General features: G+C 35.5%; 1 protein-coding gene across 1 annotated transcript in view; it reads right to left on the bottom strand.

Annotated features, from left to right (window-relative positions):
• Positions 1-20,977, bottom strand: part of GLIPR1L2 (GLIPR1 like 2) — a gene marked incomplete at its 3' end in the record, with an annotated part of 30,968 nt that extends 9,991 nt beyond the window's left edge. The window contains exons 1-3 of the mRNA XM_012537464.3: positions 20,732-20,977; positions 13,162-13,407; positions 11,247-11,350 (exon numbers count right to left, since the gene is read on the bottom strand). Of these exons, the coding sequence (XP_012392918.3) occupies positions 11,247-11,350; positions 13,162-13,407; positions 20,732-20,965 (584 nt within the window). The remainder of the gene's footprint in view (positions 1-11,246; positions 11,351-13,161; positions 13,408-20,731) is intronic.
• Between the last annotated feature and the right edge of the window lie 5,908 nt (positions 20,978-26,885).

Genomic DNA, 26,885 nt, shown 5'->3' with positions numbered 1-26,885 from the left:
GAGCTTCTGACCTAAATAACAACCTGCTTACTAAACATCTCAAAGTGAGTATTTCGCAGCCAACTCCAATTCATTATGTACAAAGTGGAACTCATTATCTTCCCTCCCAAAATGTTCAGTGTTCCCCTTTGCAGTTAATGCCAATACCATTCATGCCTGATCATAAATTTGAAAATCTTCCTTGACTACTTCCTCTGTCTGATTACTTAATACAATGACCTGCAAATCTTGTTATTTATACCTTCTGGAAATGTCTTAAATATGTCTCCAATCTCAATCCAGACATCCCTTGTTGATGTAAAAGATAAACAAAAGTAATACATATATATTATTTATAAGTATATGACAGAAAGGAGGAAGCAGAAAAGGGCACCTTTAAAGGGGAAAAAATGTCTCCATCCTCCACTTTCCATCTGTCTCTCCAGAGATAACATCTGTTAACAACTTCTTATGATTCCTTCCAGAAGAAAGTTTTTCATAAAAATTCTCAGTACTTACATGCTTGTGATAGAGACTGCTAGCTGTCAATCTAAATATCTCTTGAAATACTGAAATAACAGTATTTTAGCTTGGCACATTAATGGCTAGTCTCAGTACATTTCCCAACCTCTCCTGCAACTTAGATGTGGCCATGAGATTAATTTTATATCCAACGGAATGGCAGGAGCAGTGATGTGCACCACTCCCCACCTGGTACTCATGCTGCCAGCATGTTTCTTTTCCCTTACTATGAGCTTGAGCTAGCTTATGTCTGTGGCCTGGATTTGATCATGTGGACAAAGACACTGCCCCAGAAGATGGTGAAGAAACAAAATAGGAGAAACCTGGGTCTTTGAATGACTAATGGAGCACAGTACCCACCAAACTGAAATTTCCCACTTTTACCTTGAATCACTACATTTTTTGGTAATAGTAACTTATAACAAGAAGACCTGTTCTTACTTATTATTGTTTTTTATCTTACTTCTTCACCTAACGAGTAAGACCTTTCCATACTGGTACATAGAAAAGTACACCAGTTTTTTCAATGGTTACACAATAATGTGCAGTAAATTAATTGCTTAGTCCCCTATTACTAGAGTCGTTGGTTTTTTAAATTTCAGTTTCATGCTATTAAAACATGCTCCAATGTGTATCCTTGTATGTATATCTTGGCCAACTTTCATGAAGATATTACTAAGATAAAATCCTGATAAGGAGATTACAAGATCAAATGGTAAGTATAATTTTAAATTTTGTTACACTGCCGAACCCAGAAAGACTGTATCAATTTATTGCCCTATTGCAAACGCAGAGTATCAATTAAGCTTTTCTATATTCTCAAATGGATGAGTGGAAAGTGAACATTTATTTTTGTTTTTACCTGAATTGCTTCAATTATGAGTGAGACTGAATACATTTTCATATGATTCATGACCATTTTCTTTTCTTTTTAGTAAATGACTTCTTCATATCTTCTGCACATTATTCTCTTGGGTTGTTTCTCTTTTTCTTTTTGATTTGTATGAATTCTTTGTAAATTAAGGGGACTGTCTCTGCCATATATTCCACACATACATTTTCCAGTATATCAATTTTTCTTTGCCTATTATCTATAGTATTTCTTTAGTCATTAATTAGTTTGAAATTTTTATAAAATTAGATACATATTTTTTGGATTTTAATGTTCTGCTCGGTCAGACTTTTCGTCAATACCTCTCCATTTTGGCTAGGCCCAAACTGCAGCTTTGTCTTCTCACCACTGTGCAGCTTCTGAAATCTCTGTGCAGGTCTTCAGCCTGCAAGTAACTGTTCCTATCTAATCCTTCCAGAATCTCGCTTTGAGGAGTGCAGCTTAGGAGCTGCCCAAGGACTTGCAGAGAAATTGTACACAGATGTTTGGGGGTCCTTCTCTGCAGCCCCCTCCTCTTTGGGATCCTGTCCTAAATCCTAGACTACTTAACATCAATCAACACTGATATCTCCTTTGCCCAGAAAATACACAATCTTTGCTTGCTTTGGCTATGGTTTGTAAAATAGGATGCTCACAGAGAGAAAACCAAGGCACATATAGGGTTCCCACTGTACTCTTTTCTATTTGCAAGGATCATAGCACTGTACTGGTTGTTTTCTAATGCCTAAAAACAGTTATTTTATATGTTTTGCCCAGTCTTTATAGTTACTTTAAGCAGGAGGCTAATTCTTATACCAGCTTACATAATGTCCAGAATCAAAGTGGATCAAATTAATTTAAAAGTTAAAAAAAAATAAAGACTCATTAGAAGAAAATGTGAGATAATAATATTTGGGGAAGGCTTGTCTAAGTATGATACAAACCTCAAAACCCATGAAAAAAGTACTGATACATTTTTTTCTACAATGAAACAAAATAATTCTATTGGCAAAAATAAATTGCATTATAAATAAAGTCAAAAGTTAAACATAAAACTAGAAAATATTTGTAAATTATATTACATAAAACAGCTAATTTTCTTGTACATAAGACACTCCTCCAAGTTAAAAAACAAAAAAAGTCCAACAACTTAAGAGAAAAACAGTAAATGTATAGGAACCCTCAGGTCCCAGTAAATGAAATCCACATATTCTAAAATATAAAAAAATATACTTAAACTCATGAAAAATAGAAGATGAAAATTAAACATATACATAACTCATAGTAGTAAATAGAAAAATATTTGAAAATATATTTTCTTAGCAAGGGAGTTTAAATATAGCCCCTCTTATATGCCGACATAAAAAAAAGTTGTAATAGAAAAAATGGCGTGACTATGATGAATAGATATTTAGTAATATATATGCAAATTAAAAGTACACATTCTCTTTGGCCTAGGGTTTCCATGACTATACGTTTATATTATAGCTACTAACTCATATCAGAATTACATGTCTAACTGAATAATTACTGCTTGAAATAAAATTAATAAAATAGCCTAAACGTCCATCAGAAGGAGAGGATTATTCAAATTAATTTTTGTACATCCACTAAAAAAAAAAAAAACTGTGAAATTCTTAAAAAGAATCTGGAAACTCTTCACGTACTCAAATGGAAAGACTTCCAGTCCATATCAAGTAAAAAAGTTAAAGAACATCACAAGAAATGTAGTGCGCTCCTGTTTGAATTATGGAAATGCACACATTTGTGCACCCAGACACACATACACAAAGATAGATATACTTTTCTGTATGCACAGAATATATCTTTTAGGATAAAATTTTGGAGAGAGTAACTGAAAGCAAGGATGGGAACATTATTTTCTCCTTGGATAGATTTTTCCATCATGAATATGTATCAAGTACTAAACATGATTTATTAAATGACCTAAAATTACAATACATAGAAAGCAATGAGAAAGAGACTATGTCATACGAGATCCTAAGGTCTAGTAAAAATTGTAATCAAAGGAAAATATATAACTGTAAATATCTTCACTATTAAGTAGGATTAAAGATAAATGAATGTAGTATATTTTGATAAAAACAGCAACATATAACAGCCCCTCTCCCTAAAAAGTACTTGGAAGATTAAATATCTCAAAACAAAGGAATGAGAAAGGATAAATAACCCCTTAAATCTTTTCTTTCGAAAGATCAATAAAATAGATTAAACCCTCATGAGCAAGAAAGAAAAATATTTACTATTAAGAATTTCTCTAATTTTCTCTTCTTATACTTCTCTCCTCCTGTTTTTTTTCCAGATAGAACTTTCTTTTTCAATTCTTCCCCCATCTCTTATATGTTCTAATATATTCTATCACTCTCTATTTATGATGGCTTTCTTTAGCTTATAAAAATACATTAGAAACCAAAGTCATAAAACAAAAACTTTCACTCAACTCTACACACCTATACACCTTCCTTTTCTTCATTGCCAAATATCTATATAGAATATTCTAAATTGGCATTACTATTTTTCAAACTGCAAGTTATGAGCTATTACTAGGTCATGAAATCAAATTTAGTGCTTCACAGTTCACATCCAATATTTTAAAATATGAGACAGACTAGAAAGCTGTACTTAACTGTGAATAATATACTATTTCATATATTGATAACATGTTCTTATTTTATCATTCATAGTAAGGATACACATTGTTCTGTAAATCTTTTCTTTCAGTTATGTACTGTGCCTCATAATTCTAAGATGTACATCTTTTCTTATTTTAGCACCTCTGAAATTGAGATGCATCTTAACATTGATGGCATCTTAAAATCACAGTTGACCAGGCAGTGAACATGATATGGTTGTCACTGCACGTTGTGAACTTGTCATAGCTTTTCATACTGTCATACTTGAAATGGGTTATATGCATTGTTTGCATTTTACGTATTTAAATTGCTATTCAAAATGTCTAAAATGATCACAATACTATATCATTGAATCATAAATTATTATGCATGCAGAAAAGCATGGAAAGAGAGCCACCTCATATATAATAGAGACTGATGAGAAAATAAGTCTAAATGTTATTTTAAAAATCTACCAGTACAGTTCTAGTTTCCCTCTTACCTTACTAGTCTCTTTCTATACTCCTTTGCTAGCTCCTTTGCCTGAAGTTGAAATATTGTAGTGATGTAGGGTTTAGTCCTTAGTCTCTTCTGTCCTGTTTTCCATACCTATTTTCTCACAAGGTGATTTCTTTCAGGACTGTGACTCATTTCTGCCTCAGGGCCTTTATATCTGCAGTTCCCACTACTTGAAAACCCATCCTAGACCTTCATCTGACTAGCTCCCTCATTTGATTCATTCACATTTCTCACATTTATTACTCCACCAAATGTATGTGAACCAAAACACTTGATCTTCTCTCAAGCTCTGCTCCTCCACAAGTCTTCCCTATCTGTCTAATGGCACCAATGTTCATCCAGTTGCTGAGACTAAAGGCATAGGTGTCATTCTTGATTATTCTATTCCATTCACCCCTAAAGTTAAATCTGTCAGCAGGTGTTGTTAAGCTCCATCTTCAAATTATATCCCGAATCTGACCTTTCCTCACTATTTCCATGTTCTGTAGGCAGAATCCATGTCATGGTACAGTATGGGTTTTGGCAGTGTAGAGGAGCTTTCCTCCATGCAGTGATTCTGGGGCACTGGCTCATTTCATCTTGTGGCTCTGCCACTCTCTAGGACATCTTAATCCTCCACCAGACCCTCTGTATCCAACCAGTAGATGAGGGAAGACCAAGAGTGTGAAGGATCATGTAGGAAGTTTTCAAAGGCCAGGCCTGGAAGTGGCCTAAATTCCACTGGCCAAAGCTTAGCCACATGGCCCAACCGAACTTCTAGGGAGGCTGGGAAACATATTCTAGCTGTCTGTTCATGACGTAGAGAAAATGGCACCACCTGCCAGATTGCATTTCCTTATTTATTTATTTATTTTTTTTGTGGCTTGCGGGCTCTAGAGCGCAGGCTCAGTAGTTGTGGTGCACGGGCTTAGTTGCTCCGCGGTCCTTAATTTTTAAATAAAAAAAATGTTCTTTACTAAATACCTTTGGACACTATAATTTACTTCTTTTAAAGGTCCAGCTTTAGATTCAAGTCATTTTCTTCAATCTCAGAACTCTTACCTCCCCCACTGGCCTCGTTTCCCTTCTAATACACCTCTATGCATCAAACTTAACTACTTCTGAATCTGTATCCTGGCTAACTGCTTCTATGATTTCATACCTGCTTTTACAACAGATCTTTTCTATTTAAAATACAGATGTTGTACGTATTTGGTTAACGTTGTGTTTTTTTTTTTTTTAATTTCTTTCCCAACAGTCTATAAGTGTTTTCAGGATGAATACCATGTAAAAAATGTGGAATTCTATTACTTAGTTATTGTTTAAATGTACCTACTATAAACATATTTAAATAAGTAAAAGATCCTGCAGAAACCTGCAGATGCAACGTGTCTAAAAATAAACAAATCCTTTTTTCTTTCACCCTACATCTTTTCCTAACTCAGTTAATAAAATTATTTATCATTTAAGCTTAAATTCTAATGCTCATCTTTGATTGTACCCCCTTCTATACCGAAATTCAAGGCTAATCTAATTAATACTGTTTTATTTTACTTTGTCTTATTTTTCTTAGAAATGTATGTTTTTTATTTTATTTTATTATTATTATTATTTTTGACTGTACCACGTAGCTTGTGGGATCTTAGTTCCTTGACCAGATTGAACCCATGCCCTCGGCAGTGAAGGCACGGAGTCCAACCACTAGACTGCAAGGGAATTCCCAGGAATGTATAAGTTTTTATCTTTGAAATTGAAAAATAACCACTAGAAAATGACATATGTAAATATTGTTGCAGTTCACTTTTCCTGATACATTATAAGCTATCTTAACCTTTATATAGGTATCTATACAGATTCTTTTCTTTTGCTTATTCTTTTCTTTTCTTTGATTATTATTTCTGTTCCATTTATTCTCTGTTCTTTAGGAGCAATAATTTATAGATTTATCACCCTACAGGGTTCCTTTCTTTTTCCATATATATTTTTACTTCTATTGTACATCTTCGTGTTCTGAAATTTTTCAAGATTGTGGTTGACTCATATTTTCCCTATTGCCAAATCTGTTTTATTCTTCCATTCTGTACTAGCTTGCTGTGGCTACTTTAACAATGCCACAAACTTGGTGGTTTATAAAAACAGAAATTTATTTTCTCAGTTCTGGAGGCCTGAACTCCAAAATCAAGGTGTTGGCAGGGCTATGCTCCCTCCAAAGGCTCAGAGAGGGAATTCCTTGACTCTTCCAGCTTCTGGTGGCTCCAGAAGTTCCTTGGTTTGTGAATATATCACTTCAACCTCTCCCTCCACAGTCACATTGCCTCCTTCTCTTCTGTGTGTCTAGTGCTGAAATCTCCTCCCTCTCTCTTATGAGGACACAAGTAATTACATTTAGGTCCCACCTGAATAATCTAAAATAAGCGCTTCCTCTGAAGATCCTTATCTTAAACGTGTCTTTTGCCATATAAGGCAATATTTACTCTTGACATGTAACTTAATATTCACAGGTTCTGTGAATTAGGAACTAGATACATCCTTTGGTGGGGGCCACCATTCAGTCCATTACACATTCTACTTTTCAATTTGGTTTTCTTTTTTTTTTTTTGCTGTGTTGGGTCTTTGTTGCTGCGCGTGGGCTTTCTCTAGTTGCTGTGGCGAGCGGGGGCTACTCTTTGCTGCGGTGCATGAGCTTCTCATTGCAGTGGCTTCTCATTGCAGAGCATGGGCTCTAGGCACACAGGCTTCAGTAGTTGCAGCACGTGGGCCCTGGAGCACGCAGGCTTCAGTAGTTGTGGCGCACGGGCTTAGTTGCTCTGTGGCTTGTGGGATCTTCCCAGACCAGGGCTCCAACCCATGTTCCCTGCATTGGCAGGTGGATTCTTAATCACTGCACCACCAGGGAAGTCCCCAATCTGGCTTTCTTATTTTCATTTCTATGAAGTAGTTTATAAGACTGTGATGAATTAATTTTTCTACAATGATTCTTAAGAAAGATACCTATGACTGCCTATTTTGAGTACATATCAAATAACTTGGACTGAGTTGACTCAGTCAACTCATAATTGAGTTGACTCACATAATATATGTGCCAACCTAGATCCTTCACAAATGGACTTTCCGAAGTTTGTATCAAGGAAATAATGGTTGATAGAAATTTCAAGACAAAGAAGCCTATGGGACAGGTGAGTGGAAAGAAGAGTAATCCTAAAGACTAGTAGGTTCATCTTATCACTATAGTCATGGGATACCCCTGCAGTCACTACTGCTATTAAGGTCACCAAATACCTTCATCTTATCAAACGGAAATGTCATCTTTCCTTCCTCATTTTTTTTTTTTCATTCTTTCAGGAGCATCTCATACAGTTAACCACTTTGGGCATCATGACTCACGTTCTTCACTTGATTTCCAAGTACCCTTACCAGCATTGTTTGGGTTTCCTTCTTATCTTGTTAGCCTCTTCACTCTCCTTTGTTATCTCTTTTGCCTGAAGTTGAAATACTGTAGTGATCTAGGACTTAATCCTTGAATTAAGTCTCCATACTCACTCTTTCATAAGGGGGTCTTGTTCAGGACTGTGACTCATTTCTACGTCAGGGCCTTTATAGTAGCAGTTTCCTTTACTTCAAAACCTATCCCAGACCCTCATACAGCTAGTTCCTTCTCATGATTCATTTACATTTTCCACATTTACATTTCTACCTAATGTGTCCAAACATAAAACACATCTTCTGATGTTCTTCCTTGTCTTAGTTAATGGTATCATCATTTATCCAGTTGTTCAGACTAAAAGCATGGGTATCGCCATAGTTTATTCTATACCTCTTATCCCTAAAGTTAAATCCATCAACTGGTATTTTTAGCTCTACCTTCATAATATATCCAGAAACTGACCTTTTTTCACAATTTCCATGGTATAGTAAGCAGAATTCTAAAATGGAGCACAAGCTCCCCTACCCCTGCTATACATGCCTTGCATAATTCTGAGGAAAGTGAATGTAATGGAATTTACTTCCATGATTAAATTATGTTATTTGGCACAGCTGACCATCAAATAGGGAAATTATCCAGGAAAATATCCTGACCCAATCACTTGGGCACTTTAAAAGCAGAGAGTTTTCTCTGGCTGGTCACAGAAGAGAAGTCAGAGATTTGGATCGTGGGAAGGACCTGATGTGCCTTTGTGGACGTAAAGATGGTGGGAGCCACGCATCAAGGAATGTGGGCAACCTCTAGAAGACGAGAGCAACCACTGGCTTAGAACCAGCAAGAAAATGGGGACCCAAGTCCTATAACCACAAGGCATTGAATTCTGCTAACAACCTGAAGGAGCTTAAAAGCAGATTCTTCCCCAGAGCCTCCAGATAAGAACTCAGTCAACACCTTGATTTTGGCCTTTGAGACCCTGAGCAGAGAATCCAGCTATACTGTGCCTGGACTTATAACTTACAGAACTGTTTAATAATAAATGGCTGCTGTTTTAAGTCACTAAGTTTGTGGTTTATTATGCAGCAATAGAAAACCAATCCACATGCTAAAATCCTAATCCAAGATACCAGTCTATAGCCTGCACTACAGAAACAATCTCCTAATTGTGCTTGTTTCTCTTTGTACCCTTGTTTTCCTATACTCCATTATTGACACAACAGCAAGAGCAATCTTTTATTGCTAAGTTTTCTTTTCAGAACATAGATGAGGGACTTCCCTGGTGGCGCAGTAGTTAATAATCCTCCTGCCAGTGCAGGGGACGTGGGTTCGATCCCTTGTCCGGGAAGATCCCACATGCCGTGGAGCAACTAAGCCCGTGTGCCACAACTACTGAGCCTGTGCTCTGGAGCCCGTGAGCCACAACTACTGAGCCCGAGTGCCACGACTACTGAAGCCCACGTGCCTAGAGCTCATGCTCCACAACAAGAGAAGCCACTGCAATGAGAAGCTTGTGCACCACAACGAAGAGTAGCCCCTGCTCGCCACAACTAGAGAAAGCCCACGTGCAGCAACACAGACTCAATGCAGCCAAAAATAAATAAATAAATAAAATTTTTTTAAAAAACAAAGAACAGGGAGAAAAAAAAACATAGATGAGATCATGCCACTTACTTGCTTATTACTTTCCAATGACTTTGCTATTATGTAGAATAAACCCCCAAATCCTTAACCTGGCCTATGGTATTCTATTTGATTTAGTTGTCACCTAACTCTCTACCTCGTCTCCTACCTCTAACCACAGTTATTCATTTTTCAAACATGCTAAACTTATTCCAAGCTCAGAGATTTTACATGTGCTCTCACTTCTACCTGAAATATTCTTTAGCCGTCTCCGCATCTTTTGGCTTTCGGTTTAAATGCCACCTCCTTTTGCAGCTATCCTACCCATATTCTATGCTAGTTACTCCCTATTTGCTTACTGTGCTTTGTTTCTATGGCATATTTTATTATTTAATTAAATATCATTTATTTCTATGTTCACTTATTTATTGTTTGTCTCTCTTCCAAGACTACAAACTAAGTATGGTCAGTCTTTATTGGTTTGTCAGTAGACAGATCAGAGCCTTGTATGTAATTGCTGAGCATGTAAAATGAAGACTAGTACCCCAGAGGAACCTCTTCCTTTCCCACCACCCATGCCCAGTGGTCTGTTTGAATTTTCAATACCAATCAGTAGTTAACTTGCAAAAGTTTCTCCATGTAATAGATATCACCCCAGTACTTCCAGTCTGTAGGACTGAAAGAGGCCAAAAAAGTTTTGCAATTACTCTACATTCCAAACTTGTTTTGCATGCCTATGTTCAAAGTCAGCAAAGCTTCCATTTAAGAAGGGGTTTCTGAATCTAATTCAACTTACATCATAGTTCTGTTGTTTTCCCTATCTAGGGGAATACAATCATTAATTAGTAATCAATGTTTTTTTTTTCTTTCTCTTTTTGGTTTAGCCCCAGAAGCATTTTATTTTTAAGAAATTCCTTCTCAATCCTAGCATGTAGTCAATTTTTCTTGGCATGTTGATTAGGATATTTTCTCACTTCAGTTAGACGTTTTAACAGTATTACTTATAGTATCATATCGACCTGTAAGAAAACTTGAGATTTTCCAACAAAGCTCTCCAGAGATGGAGGCTATTTTGGAAGGTAGTTTTTTCCCATCATTGGAAAGTTTTTAGGTACAGGTAAGTAACCACATGATAAGTAAGTGTTAAGAATTCAAGTTTCATATGCATAGCATAACTAGAAGACTTGTGAAGTACTTTTGCACCTCTGAGTTATTATGATTCCTTATATGTATGAGACTAGCCCCAATTAATAATACACTCTCCAGAGGATAGTCAACTAAAAGTGTCCTTCATGTTATAAAACTGATGTACTCTTGAAACAATTCTTACAACATACATTTCAACACACTTAACCTTATTTTCTTTTGACTTTTTAAAAATAAATATGGAGATAAACAATTTTGGAAAATAATTTAAATCCTATGTTAATAAGGCTAGGTACTATGAAATAATACTAAAGTTAAAATTCTCTCAGGAAGTAATATTTGGCTAGTCTATACATAAAATCAGTATGCCTAAATTGACTTATTTTATTATTAAATTTAAAATATTTCAATATAAAGTCTTTAATTGCTATCTCATACTTAATTCTTTCATAGCTTGCAAAGACATTTAGAAGAATATGTTGAAAGTTAGGAAAACTTAACCTTGAAAAATCCCCAATTTATTTTTATATTATTTAAAAAATTTAAAGGAACTTACCCTGGTGCATAGTTGCATATGAAAAGTGCTGCATGTTTAATATGTCCAATTCTTGAACATGGAGTAACAGCACAACCAACTTTGTAAGACTTGTCCCAAACAAGCTAAAATAAAATTTTCAAAGAAAACATAAAATTTAATTCTAAACATTTACTCTGCCATAGTATAAACAATAGTATATTCAATACACATAGGACCTTTAACAAAGCAATTCAAGGAATATGAACAATTCTTCATTTGGATGCAGGTAGAGAATTATCATGGATTTAGGGAAGCATTTCCAAAACTGTATTTAGAGAAACACTTTAATAGGTTCTACCAATACTGTATTCTTAGGATAAAGAGTCTGAGAAAAACTGATCCAGAATAATGTATTAGAGCGAAAGGAAGACACCTGCTGAATCAATTTTCGACCTCTTGTTGACTCTGAGAGTTCTAGGTTATTGGCAAAGAGGAAGAGGGAAATGTGAAGACACAAAGTTTTGGAAGAATGGAAGTTGTGAATAAAAAGGAAAAAAAGAGGGGACAGTAAGATTATAGAAGGGAAGGAAAAGAAATACAAGAGTAGAAAGTAATTGAATGTTATCAGCATTTTTCTTTTCTTTTATTGAGGAAATTCCATTACAAAATAAAATGAAGTCTGGACCTTTCATTTAAAAAATGAGTAAAAGAGCTGGTTCCTATAAAATAATTTCTTGCAAAATAGGTCTTGGAGTGAAAATATGAGAATAATTAAAGATATTCCAGAAATTCCTGAATGGCTTTAATATTCCTAATACTTACAAGTGAATGACAACAAAAAATTGTTTTGTTAACCTCTGTGGGAGAGGGAGAAACAATTTGTTTTCCTTTTCTCTATAGCTGAAGTCTTAGTGATTCCAAAAGAAATAGAGTGATGCATTAAAAGAATAGAGAATAGAATGTCTGTAACAGTTGAAGTTAAACAGGTCAAATGCAGGAAATGAAAATGTCTAGGAAACTAGACTTAAGGAGGAAAAAATACAGAGGAGTAGGTCAGGGAGTAGACTTTTACTCAGAGTATTGAAGTCATATTAAGGAGTCTAGCTTTGACATGAGTAAGACAGTAGAGAATCACTCTAACTTTCTAGGAGAAAAAATTGATTAAACATTTTTTGAAACATAAATCATTTGATGGAACAGGAAGACATGAGTTCAACATGAAAAAATTCCAAGATTTTAAGTTCTACATTAGAGTCTATTGACTGAAAAATAATCTTTTAAATGAGCTTGGAAGTTAATTCAATAGTTTCTTGATACCTGATACAAATATTTATTGAAGACCTAAATAATGTCATGTTGCTGTGCTGAGAATACATGGATAAGAAGACAAGGTCCCTGCCCTTAGTGTAGTATTAGATATATAAACAGATGATTATAAAACAATGTAATATGTGAAAAAATAAATGTTTGTACAGGAAATAAAAAGTGGTTCAGTGTTCTTGGAGTACAAAGTGTAAGAGTGAACTGTTAGACATAAGGTAGGAAAATAATTATATGTATTTGCATTTAAAACATTTTAATCAGTTATATAGTAGTATGTGTGCTGATCTGTGCAAAAAAAATCATCTTTTACTTATGTTTATAGTCAATAAACTAAAACTAATTTTTATTTGTTAGTTTCTTTCTTTTCCAGTGTACATTATTTTAGAAAGGTACCTTTCATCTTTGGCTATGGAGATTAGACTTACTATATTTAAAGGAATGTTTTAATTGCATGGTTCAAATAATAGAAGAAATTATGAACATTCAGAAGATCTAGGACTGATTAGAATTTTGATTCTATTAGAGGTAATAATTTTGCCATTTGAGTTTATTTATAAAATTGAAACACAATAACAACGTAGTAGTAAAGCAATTAAGGAGTCTATTGAATTAATAATATAAAATTAGATACCTGTAGATAATTAGAACAGTTATCAGAGCAACTGTTCTTTTCAAAATTGTACTTTTTCCTCTGTGCGAACCAACTTCTGATAGCGATACTTGCAGTAAATTCATTTTCAGGGCCGACCCACATATTTTCACCAATACGATTAAATCTAGGATGGGCCATTTTTCGTTTTTCTAAATGAATATTACGTTCAAACACACATTTTTTCCCCCATGCTCTAGCAGTCCGTGACAAAGCTACATCCCAAGTCTGAAAAAAAAAATGCAAAAAGTAAAGAAGAAAAAATAACAACAATGAGTTATTTTTTTTTTGTGCTCTAAATTATTTTCCTTGAGTTTTCATAATTATATGTAAGGAAAACAATTGTTATTTTGTGCTTATGAGTCTGGTTTATGGAATTTACGTAGGAGAAAAAGTGTTTTGAGACAATTATAAATGAAACAACTATTTCCTGAGATGAAGGCTTATGCATATATTTTTAAGTAAAAAATCAGATTGTTAGATGATGCAAATGGTTATAATACTCTTACATGTAGTCTATTCAGAAAATGTGTATTTTTAATCTCATGCCTTTTACATGTAATAATACAATAATTTAAAATATTTAAGAACTATTTATTGAGCACTGATTATATGCAAATTATTGTACTGTGAGGAATAAAATATGAAGTCAACATAAATTTTGTCCTCTAGTTGCTTACTGTTGTTAGGAGAAAAACCTGGGATAATATATACATACATATACATATATATACAAATACATATATATATATATATTTATATATATATATTTTAACACATAGTGGTAGTTGGTAAATGTTATAAAAGAGGCACATGTAAAGTTTTATGGATGTTCCCAGAAATGTAAGAAAATATCACAAGATGCTGCTCCCCTCCATTTATGGAAATATCCAGAAATGTGTACTTCTGACATATTTAGAGCCTCATAAATTCATTGTTTAGTTAAGGACAAGAACAAAAATAACACAAATAGAAAAATCAACAAAATATTTGTAAAACCAACATGCTAAATATATATACGTTACAGTAAATCTGAAAATAAACATTTCTGAAAAACAATACTAAGATTTCCTTAGAGTTTTCTTGGTTAATTTCATAGATTATACAGAAGTACAATACAGAAAATATATTATAGAAAACTTCAGCATATCCCCTCCCTCCCCACACTATTTCCCTCCCCAGAGGTAATCATTTTTAAAAAAATTGTTTATGTATAAATTTCTCTAGCTCCATATACACACATTCATATATAAGATATGTTAGGGTGTTTTAGATGAGTATTTTGTGATTTTTCTCTTTGCACGGTTTTAATCATACCATACACAATATTATTGGCCCGTAACTTGCAGTTTTCACTTAGAGAGATTGTTCCATATTAGCACAACTAGATCTACCTAATTTTTTGCAAACTTTTTATAGTATTCCATAGTATGGCTAGCAGCATGTAATAAAGGTTACCGTTCCACTATTAATGGCCCTTCAGATTCTTTGCCATTTGCAAACTATGCTCCATGGACCATCTTTCTACTGCCTAATTTTGCATATTGTTTACACACCACATGCTTACAATGTACCATGTCACTATTCTAAGTGGGTTTTTTTCCTTCCATTTTTATTGAGATATAATTGACACACAGCACTGTGTAAGTTTCAGGTGTACAGCATAATACATCATGAAATGATTAACACAATTAGTTTAGTGAACATCCATTATCTCATATAGATATAAAAACAAAATTTTTCCCTTGTGATGAGAACTCAAGATTTACTCTCTTAACAATTTCAGATATAACATACGGCAGTAGTATAATATTAATCATTTGGACATCATCCCTAGTACTTATCTTATAACTGGAAGTTTGTACCTTTTAACCACCTTCATCCAATCCCCCCCTGCCCCCACCCTCATAACCACAAATCTGATCTCTTTTTCTATGAGTATTTTTGTTTTCGTTGTTTTTTGAAGTCTAATTGACCTACAACACTACTATGTTAGTTCCTGATGAACAACATAGTGATTCAATATTTCCATACATTACAAAATAATCAGCACAACAAGTTTAGTTACCATTTGTCTCCATACAAAGATATTACATTATTGTTGACTGTACTTCCCAAATTTCATTCCCCTGGCTCACTTATTTTGTAACTGGAAGTTTGTACCTCTTAATTTCCCTCACCTATTTCACTCATCCCCCCCTCCCACTCCCCTCTGGCAATCACCTGTTTGTTCTCTTTATCTATGACTCTGTTTCTGTTTGATTATGTTTGTTGTTTTCTGGACTCCATATATAAGTGAAATCATATGGTATTTGTCTTTCTCTGTCTGACTTATTTCACTTAGCATAATACCTTCTAGGTCCATCCATGTTGTTGCAAACAGCAAGATTTCATTCCTTTTTATGGCTGAGTAATAACCCATTGTATATATAGTGCAGATACCTTTTTGAATTAGTGTTTTTTTTGTTTTTTTTTCTTTTGGAAAAATACCCAGAAGTGGAATTGCTGCCACTGGAATGTATACTCCCTTGTTTCTATGAGTTTGACTTTTTTTTTCAGATTCCACATATAAGTGATACCATGCAATATTTATCTTTGTCTGGATTATTTCACTTAGCACAATGCCTTCAAGTTCCATCCCAGTTGTTGCAAATAGCAGGATTTCCTTCTTTTCTCATGGCTGAACAATATTCCATTGTATATATACACACCACTTCCTCTTTGTCCATTCGTCCATCGATGGGCACTTAGGTTGCTTCCATATCTTGGCTATTGTGAATAATGCTGCAGTGAACACAGGAGTGCAGACATCTCTGTGATATCCTGTTGTCATTTCCTTTGTTTTTATACCTAAGAGTGGAATTGCTGGATCATATGGTAGTTCTTTTTTAAATTTTTTAAGGAATCCTCCACACTGATTTCCATAGTGGTTGTACAAATATACATTCCCAACAACAATGCACAAATCTTCCCTTTTCTCTATATCCTCACCAATGTTTGTTTTCTCCTGTCTTTTTTGGTGATAGACATTCTAATGGGTGTGAAGTGATACCTTATTGTGGTTTTAATTTGCATTTCCCAGATGATTAGTCATGTTGAGCACCTTTTTATGTACCTGTTGGCTAAAGCTATAAAATTCTTACAAGAAACAAAGGGGAAAAGCTTCATGACATTGGATTTGGCGATAATTTCTTAGATATGTCACCAAAAGCACAGGCAACAAGATAAAAAAAATAGATAATTAGACTTAATTACAATTAAAAACTTTTGTGTATCAAAGGACACTATTAACAGAATGAAAGGCAACCTATGGAGGGGAGAAAACATCTGAAGATCATATATTTGACAAGGGATTTTATCCAGAATATATAAAGAATTCCTTCAACTCAGCTAACCAAAAGACCCTAACCACCTGACCAAAAAATGACCAAAGAACTTGTGCAAACATTTCTACAAAGAAGACATACAAATGGCCAATAAACACCTGAAAATATGCTCAACATAACTAATCATTAGGGAAATGAAAATCAAAACCATAATGACATACCACTTCACACCCATTAAAACAAGTGTTGGCAAGGATGTGGAGAAATTGAAACCCTGTGCATTGCTGGTAGGAATGCGAAATGTGCAGCCACTATGGGAAACAGAATGTCAGTTCTTCAAAAAATTAAGCATAGAATTTGTACATGTTTTTGCAATTCCATTTCTGGGTATATACCTAGTAAAGGTGAAAGCAGGGAATCGAACAGATATTTATTCACGTACCTATGTCCACAGCAGCATTATTCACGATAACCAAAATGTGGAAGAAACTCAACCATCCATGGAGAGATAAATGGATAAACAAAATGTGGTATATACATAAAGTGGAATATTATTCAGCCTTTAAGAGGATGGAAATTCTTTTTTAAAACATTTTTTAAAATTAATTTTTTTTTGGCTGTATTGGGTCTTTTTTGCTGTGCGGGCTTTCTCTAGTTGTGGAGAGCAGGGGCTACTCTTCATGCAGTACACAGGCTTCTCATCGCAGTGGCTTCTCTTGTTGCAGAGCACAGGCTCTAGGCGTGCAGGCTCAGTAGTTGTGGCACATGGGCTTAGTTGCTCCATGGCATGTGGGATCTTCCTGGACCAGGGCTCGAACCCATATTCCCTGTGTTGGCAGGTGGATTCTTAACCACTGCACCATCAAGGAAGTCCCAGAATGAAACCTTGAAGACATCATGCTAAGTGAAACAATCCAGTCACAAAGAGAAACACTTATGATTCTTATATGATGTACCTGGAGTAGTCAAATTTATGAGACCGAAAGTAGAATGGTAGTAGCCAGCAGAAAGAAGGGAATGGGGAGTTAGTGTTTAATGGGTGCAGAGTTTCTATTGGGTAGGATGAAAATGTTCTGGAGATGAATGGTGGTGATGATTGCACAACAATGTGAATGTATTTAATGTCATAGAACTGTACACTTAAAGATGGTTAAAATGGTAAATTTTATGTTATGTATATTTTACAATAAAAAAACCCAATAAATTTTTGAGTTTAAAAATTGTTTTGAGTTTAAAAACAAGGTAGAACAAAAATACTAGGTGACGACAACAACAGCATGGACATGGGCAGAAGACAAACAATTTATGTGTTGTAATATCTTTTTAATATTTAGAAGGAGGTTATAGATGTTGATTAACTTTGGACTTTGTAAAGTATATACATTAAAATGTTAAGCATAACCAGTAAATAATAAAGATAAAATGTATGATTTCCAAACCTGTCAAGGAAAAGTTCTAAGTAGACCATACTATTATGATAGACTATACTATTTACAGTTATTATTTACATCTTAGTAAAATCCATGGGAAAAATATATACAAATTTTTAGAAAGAAGAGAAGGATAAAATTTAGAGTGCAGCTTTAAACTGTACCCAAAACATTATTCCTTCAAAAATGTTCACATATTAAAATATATATTGAGGGGACACAATATTATGCTTTATATTATTCTCTACGCTTTATGTTTGAAATAAAAATTTTAGACATTAGGAATACAAAACCTATAAAAAGTTGAATTAAAAATATTTTGTGTTTATTCATTATCAGGAGGAACGCTAATCTTCAAACTTGGAAGAAATAGAATTAATCACAAAGGGTGGGAAATACATAGATATAACTCTCAAATATCCTCAAATTCTAATTAAACTCAAAAGATTAAAATTGGCTTGGATAAAACTATCTTCAGCAAATACAATGCTAGTATTGATATATTTCTATAAGAAAATATATAAACAGAAGAGGAAACTTACTGAGAATTCAAAAGGTAAAGAAAATGAACAAAATACGTACAAAATACGTCCAATCAAAATAACATTTTAAAATTAACATTAAAGCAAAGTTCCCTTTTATAATTTATTAGTTTAGCAAGTGACTGAAAATACCCAAGCCAGTCAGATGTGGTATGTCCAGTCACATGTATGTATGGTATGTCACATGTGCAGTCCAGTAAATTAGTTCACATGTCTGGCGTACATTGTCATGTGCGTGCATCCTCTACAAGTGGTTGTGTTTTGTGTAGCTTACTAATGAAGACCTGATGGAATTGAGGCCCAGAGAATGGACAAAGAGAGACTAGAGGAAGAAGAAGTAACTAAAGAACAGAAGAGATTCAAGACGCAGGAAATGGCAAGGGGATTTTCTTTATTTGAGGAGGCACTGTTCGTTTCTAAGGCACAGGACCTGAACGTAGTATGGTACACAAAGGTTGCAGCAGCCATTCAGAATGCAATCCAGTGCTACCATGTCATCTATGACAAGAAAAAAAGAGCTACTACCCAGACATCACTGGATTGCTTTTTCAAGAGGGTAGATAGAATTGAATCCAGCAAGGAACCAGAACCTGTGCCATCAACTACAGGTGTTAGTGAAATTGCAGCTTGCCCTCCATCTCCTATTGCTGACAATCCTTCAGCTCTGTCATCTCCCACCTCCTCTCCCTCCTCCAGTCAGTAACTCTTCTTGCCTGTTCACTAGATGCCAGCCCCTGTATGCCAGCTATTGTACTGTACTACTGTGCTTTTCAAGGTACTATACAGTAAGGTTAAAAATGTTTTATTTGGGGGCTTCCCTGGTGGCGCAGTGGTTGAGAATCTGCCTGCTAATGCGGGGGACACGGGTTCAAGCTCTGGTCTGGGATGATCCCACATGCCGTGGAGCAACTAGGCCCGTGAGCCATAACTACTGAGCCTGCGCGTCTGGAGCCTGTGCTCCGCAACAAGAGAGGCTGCGATAATGAGAGGCCTGCGCACCGTGAAGAAGAGTGGCCCCCGCTTGCCACAACTAGAGAAAGCCCTTGTGCAGAAACAAAGACCCAACACAGCAAAAATAAATTAATTAATTAATAAACTCCTACCCCAACATCTTAAAAAAAAAAGTTTTATTTTTTGTGTTTTATGTATTATTTGTGTGAAAAGTATTATAAACCTATTACAGTATAGTACTATATAGCCGCTTGTGTTAGTCGGGTACCTAGGCTAACTTTGTTGGACTTTGGAACAAATTGGACTTAAGAACGCACTCTAGGAACTGAACTCATTCGTATGTAGGGGACTTACTGTACTTCTACACTGCTGATATTTGCTTAATTTGGCACAGTCCTTCAGTATAGCAATTGCTACGTATCGTATAAATAAAAAAATCACATACTTTATTTGTCACATTTCTGGAATTTTTCCTAAGGAACTAATCCAGAAGGAAGCAAAGACATATCTAGGGAGACAGTCCCTGCAATATTTACAACATAAATTGGAAGGTCCTAATTGCCCGATATTTACTCAATACATTTTGCATTCATTTTTAATGACAATCATGAAGACTCTATAGCACCAGGGGAACAGCTAACGAGACATTACAAAGAAATACGGGGGAAAAAATGGGAAAGAAGCAAGAACTATTTTGTAAGGGAACGCAAAGTCAGGGCCGGGTCTAGGACGAGGTGAATGAAACACCCTCTAGGGAGCAAAATTTAGGCTGGATACCAAAAAACTCAATAATCAAGATAAAAAATATTTTAAAAAGGCAAAATTAGTGTGAAAACATCCATGATAAAAATTCAAAATTTTAAATAAGAACAGAATCTGACCTTTTATTTGCATTATCCTGAGAGTGCCTCACTTGCCTCTCCCAAATTCAAGCTCAAAGATCCTGTCTTTGTTTAAAGTGATTTTGTTTCATCAATAATACTTTTGCATTGATTTTTAAATTTAAAAAATTACATTAAACTATCATTTTCTCGAATTAAAGCTCCCTTAAATTTTGCACCTCTGGTGAGTACCTCTACTCACCCTAGTCCAAGCCCTGTGCAAACCCTTGGTAATAACTATGCGTTTGAGTGACAGTGGTTTTTATTTCTTGAACATATAAACTTCACGTGTATTTTAAAACCCAAACTCTAAGCGCGGTTGTCCGCGATCCTTAAGGCTCAGAGACCCAGACTCTCCGCGGCCGAGGGGGAGGTCCTGACAGGGGCTGTTGGAGGTTTGGGCAACCGTCTTAGGGCCTCACCATGAAGCGCAAGTTAGCCCCTCGGGGGATGACGCTGCCCCGGAGCTCATTGTGGAGGTTCACGTACTCATTGATAAACGTTACGTCCTCTTCGTGTGGCAAAGAACGCGCGTTTAAACCGGAACCCAGCAGTAGTAGCCAGAACTCACAAAGCCACAACTCCCAAACAATGGTCTGCGCCAGAGGAAGCCTTTGGGCGCACCACCCCCGGGCGAAGCGCCTCGGGGTCTCCATCGTTCACTGGCCGTGGCCAGGCCAGTGCGCACGCGCCGGCCCGCCCCAGCGACCTGCCAATCAACGGGGAGGGGCGGTGCAGGCACGTCTGGCCCCGCCTCCCCGCGAACGGAGAGAAAAGGATGAAGGGAAACCAGAGTGAGGGAAGGCTCGTGAAAGCTGTCTGCAGAACTAACCACAACAGAGGCTTGAGTTAAATGAGTGCAAGCTTTTCACTAAACTAATGTAGTTAAATATCCAGAGTCGATTTCTGACACCAGATGATGTGTCATCGTTTATTAATGTGTCAACTGCCCAGTAAATGCCAATTGCTGAATAAGTAACATGTCTGAGGAACCTTCTAATTCTTCTGTGACACCGATGAAAATTCAACCAAAAAAAGAATCCTTACTTGTTAAGTTGGGAGTTTAATGCAAGACCTTCCTTTTATTTTCCTCCTGGACAGAAGAATATCCTCTTTTAGGCCAACTTCCTCACTGAGATTTTCTCAATGTTTTAATGATCATTTGTGGGAAACCGTAGGATAAATGGGAAAAGTGGAAAGCTCAGCAGGTAGGGGGTAGACTAGGGATCATCAAATTCTCATAAAGTTAAAATATTTTCATTTTTTTCTTTCACCAGCATGTCTGGAATATCAATATTCATCTTCTCTGACAAATTGTCATGTTAACAGTAGGTAAGAACTCATTTTTTTTTTTGGTTTTCATTTCTTTCAGAAAAAAATGGCTAGTATCCTAGCAGATTTTGGCCTGGTTTCTTTAGCTTCAAGTATTTGGCTCAAGAAAACTTGCTTTGAAGAATGTAAGTTGTAGGCACAAAATAAAAACACATATTCGTTTTGGGGTACATATTTGCATATCACATATTGTGCTGGATAGCATTAAGGAGATATTCAGAATCATTGACACAGGAACAGAATTTTGCCACAAAGAGAGCATTGCAACTGCTTGACCAAAAAATATCTAAAAATAAATGTGCTTTTAAAGATTATCTATGGTGTACACAATTGAAAGCAGTAGACCTCATAAGATGGTTTCATTCATGCCTTAATTCTTTTAATAAATATGTATTACCAGGTAGTGTGTTAGGTGGATGAGAAAGGCCAGTGGACAAGACACAAACCCTGCTTCCAAGTAGCTTACAGTCTAGAGAACTAGCAAATCGGTGACTTTATACCATGGATAAATATAAAGCCAAAGTGCTATGGCATAATGTGTGGGGCAACTAACACCCTTTCTGAGGACCAGGTAGGCCTGTTTGGGGAGTGTGACATCGAGAAAGTGAAGCACACAAGTTAAAGAGTGCATTCTAAACAAAGAAGAAAGCATGTAGTATGCTAGGAGATCAGAAAAGGCTAAAAGTGCTTTAGTATGACCAGAGCGTATTGCGGGGGGTCAAGGTGGCAAGTGCTGAAAGATGGAATTCCTTTATTATGTTGGTACTGTTGTTAGACTATGAAAACTGCTATATTAAAGCACAAGATAAATACAATAATCCAGACTTAGATTAGGAAGAAATTTTAGCCTTTTATTCATCCCACTGTATTAGACATATCTGACACATCACTGACAGGTGATCACCATATCCTCTGCTTAAATAATTATGTTAGCAGGGAAGTCACTATCTCTTAGGCAGCCCATTCCATTGCTGGACATCTTACTCATTAATTTAATAAGTATTTCTTTAGGACCTCTATGTGTCAGACCCATGCTAGGTGTTAGAGCTACAGATTCTCAGCAAATTAGATTCGTAGTCTATCCACATGAAGCTTTTAGTTAAAGGTGATACAAATCATCAAATAACTATAATACAGAGTAATAAGTGCTATTTTAAAATTTAAAAAATTCTTGCTGTGTGTCAGGAGCTATTTTGTTTGTTTTCTATTGTGGTAAAATATACATAAAATTTACCATTTTAACCATTTTTAGTGGAAAATTCAGTGTCAATTACATTCACTGTGTTGTTTCCAGAACTATTGGGTGAGATTTTGAATGTTTGGAAAATATCAACTCATTTAAATCATAAAAACCTTAAGAAACAGATATTATGTTTAAAATTTTTATTGAAGTATAGTTGATTTACAATGTTGTGTTTAATTTCTGCTGTTCAGCAAAGTGACTCAGTTATATTTATATATAAATATTCTTTTTCATGTTCTTTTCCATCATGGTTTATTACAGGATATTAAATATAATTCTCTGTGCTATACAGTAGGACCTTGTTGTTTATCCATCCTATATATGTTTGCCTCTGCTAATCCCAAACTCCCAATCCTTTTCTCCCACACCTCTCCATCCCCTTGGCAACCACAAGTCTGTTCTCTATATCTGTGAGTCTGTTTCTGTTTCATAGATATGTTCATTTGCGTCGTATTTCAGATTCCACATATAAGTAATATCATATGGTATTTGTCTTTCTCTTTCTGACTTACTTTGCTTAGTATGATAATCTCTAGGTCCATCCATGTTGCTGCAAATGGCTTTATTTCATTCTTTCTAATGGCTGAGTTATATTCCATTGTATATATATACCACATCTTCTTTATCCATTCATCTGTTGATGGACAATTAGGTTGTTTCCATGTCCTGGCTCTTGTAAATAGTGCTGCTATAAACATAGGGTGCATGTATCTTTTCAAATTAGAGTTTTATCTGGATATATGTCCAGGAGTGGGACTGCTCGATAATATGGCAACTCTATTTTTAGTTTTTGAGGAATCTCCATACTGTTTTCCATAGTGGCTGCACCAATATACATTACCACCAACAGTGTAAGAAGGTTCCCTTTCTCCACACCCTCTCTAGCATTTATTATTTGTAGACAATTATTATTATAATGATGGCCATCCTGACTGGTGTGAGATGGTACCTCATTGTTAAGAAACAGATATTATTATTATCTCCATTATACAGATGGAAAAGCTAAGAAAAAGCGAAGTAAAGTAATTTGTCTAAAGTCACCCAGCCAGTAGGTGTTAGAGCTGGTTTTCAAACTCAGGTGACTAATACAGGAGTACACAGGAACAGGAAATGAAGACGTCTAGTTTGGTTTGTGTAGAAAGAGGCCAAGCTTGCTGAAGATGTTTTGAAAACGTTCAGCCTTTCAGATCTGTCAGTGAATTGGCTGACATCATGTACTTCATACAAAAAATAGTGCTAGGTTCTTCATGACAGTTTTTTTTTTCTTAAATTCCATATATAGGTGTTAGCATATGGTATTTGTCTCTCTCTTTCTGACTTACTTCACTCTGGATGACAGACTCTAGGTCCATCCACCTCACTACAAATAACTCAATTTCATTTATTTTTTGGCTGAGTAATATTCCATTGTATATATGTGCCACATCTTCTTTATCCATTCATCTGTTGATGCACACTAAGGTTGCTTCCATAACCTGGCTACTGTAAATAGGGCTGTAATAAACATTGTGGTACATGACTCTTGGAATTACGGTTTTCTCAGTGTGTATGCCCAGTAGTGGGATTGCTGGGTCATATGGTAGTTCTATTTGTAGTTTTTTAGGGAACCTCCATAGTGTTCTCCATAGTGGCTGTATCAATGTACATTCCCACCAACAGCGCAAGAGGCTTCCCTTTTCTCCACACCCTCTCCAGCATTTATTGTTTCTAGATTTTTTTAATGAAAGCCACTCTGACTGGTGTGAGGTGATACCCCATTGTAGTTTTGATTTGCATTTCTGTAATGATTACTGATGTTGAGCATTCTTTCATGTGTTTGTTGGCAGTCTGTATATCTTCTTTGGAGAAATGTCTATTTAGGTCTTCTGCCCATTTTTGGATTGGGCTGTTTTATTGACATTGACCTGCAGGAGCTGCTTGTACATTTTGGAGATTAAACTTTTGTCAGTTGCTTCATTTGCAACTATTTTCTCCTGTTCTGAGGGTTGTCTTTTCATCTGGTTTATGGTTTCCTTTACTATGCAAAAGCTTTTAAGTTTCATTAGGTCCCATTTGTTTATTTTTGTTTTTATTTCCATTTCTCTAGGAGATGGGTCAAAAAGGATCTTGCTGTGATTTATGTCAAAGTGTGTTCCTCCTTGAGTTAGTGTCTGGCCTTATATTTAGGTCTTTAAAACGTTTTGAGTTTATTTTTGTGTATGGTGTTAGGGAGTATTCTAATTTAATTCTTTTACATGTAGCTGTCCAGTTTTCCCAGCACCACTTATTGAAAAGACTCTCTTTTCTCCATTGTATATCCTTGCCTCCTTTGTCATAGATTAGTTGACCATATGTGCGTGGGTTTATCTCTGGGCTCTCTATCCTGTTCCATTGATCTATATTTCTGTTTTTGTGCCAGTACCATATTGTCTTGATTACTGTAGCTTTGTAGTACAGTCTGAAGTCAGAGAGTCTGATTCCTCCAGCTCCGTTTTTTTCCCTCAAGACTGCTTTGGCTATTTGGGGTCTTTTGTGTCTCCATACAAATTTTAAGATTTTTTATTCTAGTTCTGTAAAATATGCCATTGGTAATTTGATAGGGATTGGATTCAATCTGTAGATTGATTTGGGTAGTAAAGTCATTTTCATAATATTGATTCTTCCAATCCAAGAACATGGTACATCTCTCCATCTGTTTGTATCATCTTTAATTTCTTTCATCAGTGTCTTATAGTTTTCTGCATACAGGTCTTTTGTCTCCCTAGGTAGGTTTATTCCTAGGTATTTTATTCTGTTTGTTGCAATGATAAATGGGAGTGTTTCCTTAATTTCTCTTTCAGATTTTTCATCATTAGTGTATAGGAATGAAAGACATTTCTGTGCATTAATTTTGTATCCTGAAACTTTACCAAATTCATTGATTAGCTCTAGTAGTTTTCTGGTGGCATCTTTAGGGTTCTCTATGTATAGTATCATGTCATTGGCAAACAGTGACAGTTTTACTTCTTCTTTCCCAATTTGTATTCCTTTTATTTCTTTTTCTTCTCTGATTGCTGTGGCTAGGACTTCCAAAACTACGTTGAATAATAGTGGTGAAAGCGGACATTCTTGTCTCGTTCCTGATCTTAGAGGAAATGCTTTCAGTTTTTCACCATTGAGAACAATGTTTGCTGTGGGTTTGTCATATATGGCCTTTATTATGTTGAGGTAAGTTCCCTCTATGCCTAATTTATGGAGGGTTTTTATCATAAATGAATGTTGAATTTTGTCAAAAGCTTTTTCTGCATCTATTGAGATGATCATATGGTTTTTCGTCTTCAATTTGTTAGTATGGTGTATCACATTGATTGATTTGCGTATATTGAAGAATCCTTGCATCACTGGGATAAATCCCACTTGATCATGGTGTATGATCCATTTAATGTGTTATTGGAGTCTGTTTGCTAGTATTTTGTTGAGGATTTTTGCATCTATATTCATCGGTGATATTGGTCTGTAAGTTTCTTTTTTTTGTAGTGTCTTTGTCTGGTTTTGGTATCAGAGTGATGGTGGCCTCATAGAATGAGTTTTGGAGTGTTCCTTCCTCTGCAATTTTTTGGGAGAGTTTGAGAGGGATGGGTGTTAGCTCTTCTCTAAATGTTTGATAGAATTCACCTGTGAAGCCATCTGGTCCTGGACTTTTGTTTGTTGCAAGACTTTTAATCACAGTTTCAATTTCATTACTTGTGATTGGTCTGTTCATATTTTCTATTTCTTCCTGGTTCAATCTTGGAAGGTTTCTTTCTTTCTAAGAATTTGTCCATTTCTTCCAGGTTGTCCATTTTATTGGCATAGAGTTGCTTGTAGTAGTCTCTTAGGATGCTTTGTATTTCTGTGGTGTCTGTTGTAACTTCTCATTTTTCCTTTCTAATTTTATTGATTTGAGTTGTCTCCGTCTTTTTCTTGATGAGTCTGGCTAATGGTTTGTCAATTTTGTTTATCTTCTCAAACAACCATCTTTTAGTTTTATTGATCTTTGCTAT

Source organism: Orcinus orca, chromosome 11, assembly GCF_937001465.1.
Source record: "Orcinus orca chromosome 11, mOrcOrc1.1, whole genome shotgun sequence".
NCBI lineage: Eukaryota > Metazoa > Chordata > Mammalia > Artiodactyla > Delphinidae > Orcinus > Orcinus orca.
The sequence above is the reverse complement of the archived record's forward strand: the minus strand, read 5'-3'. Positions and strand labels throughout refer to the sequence as shown.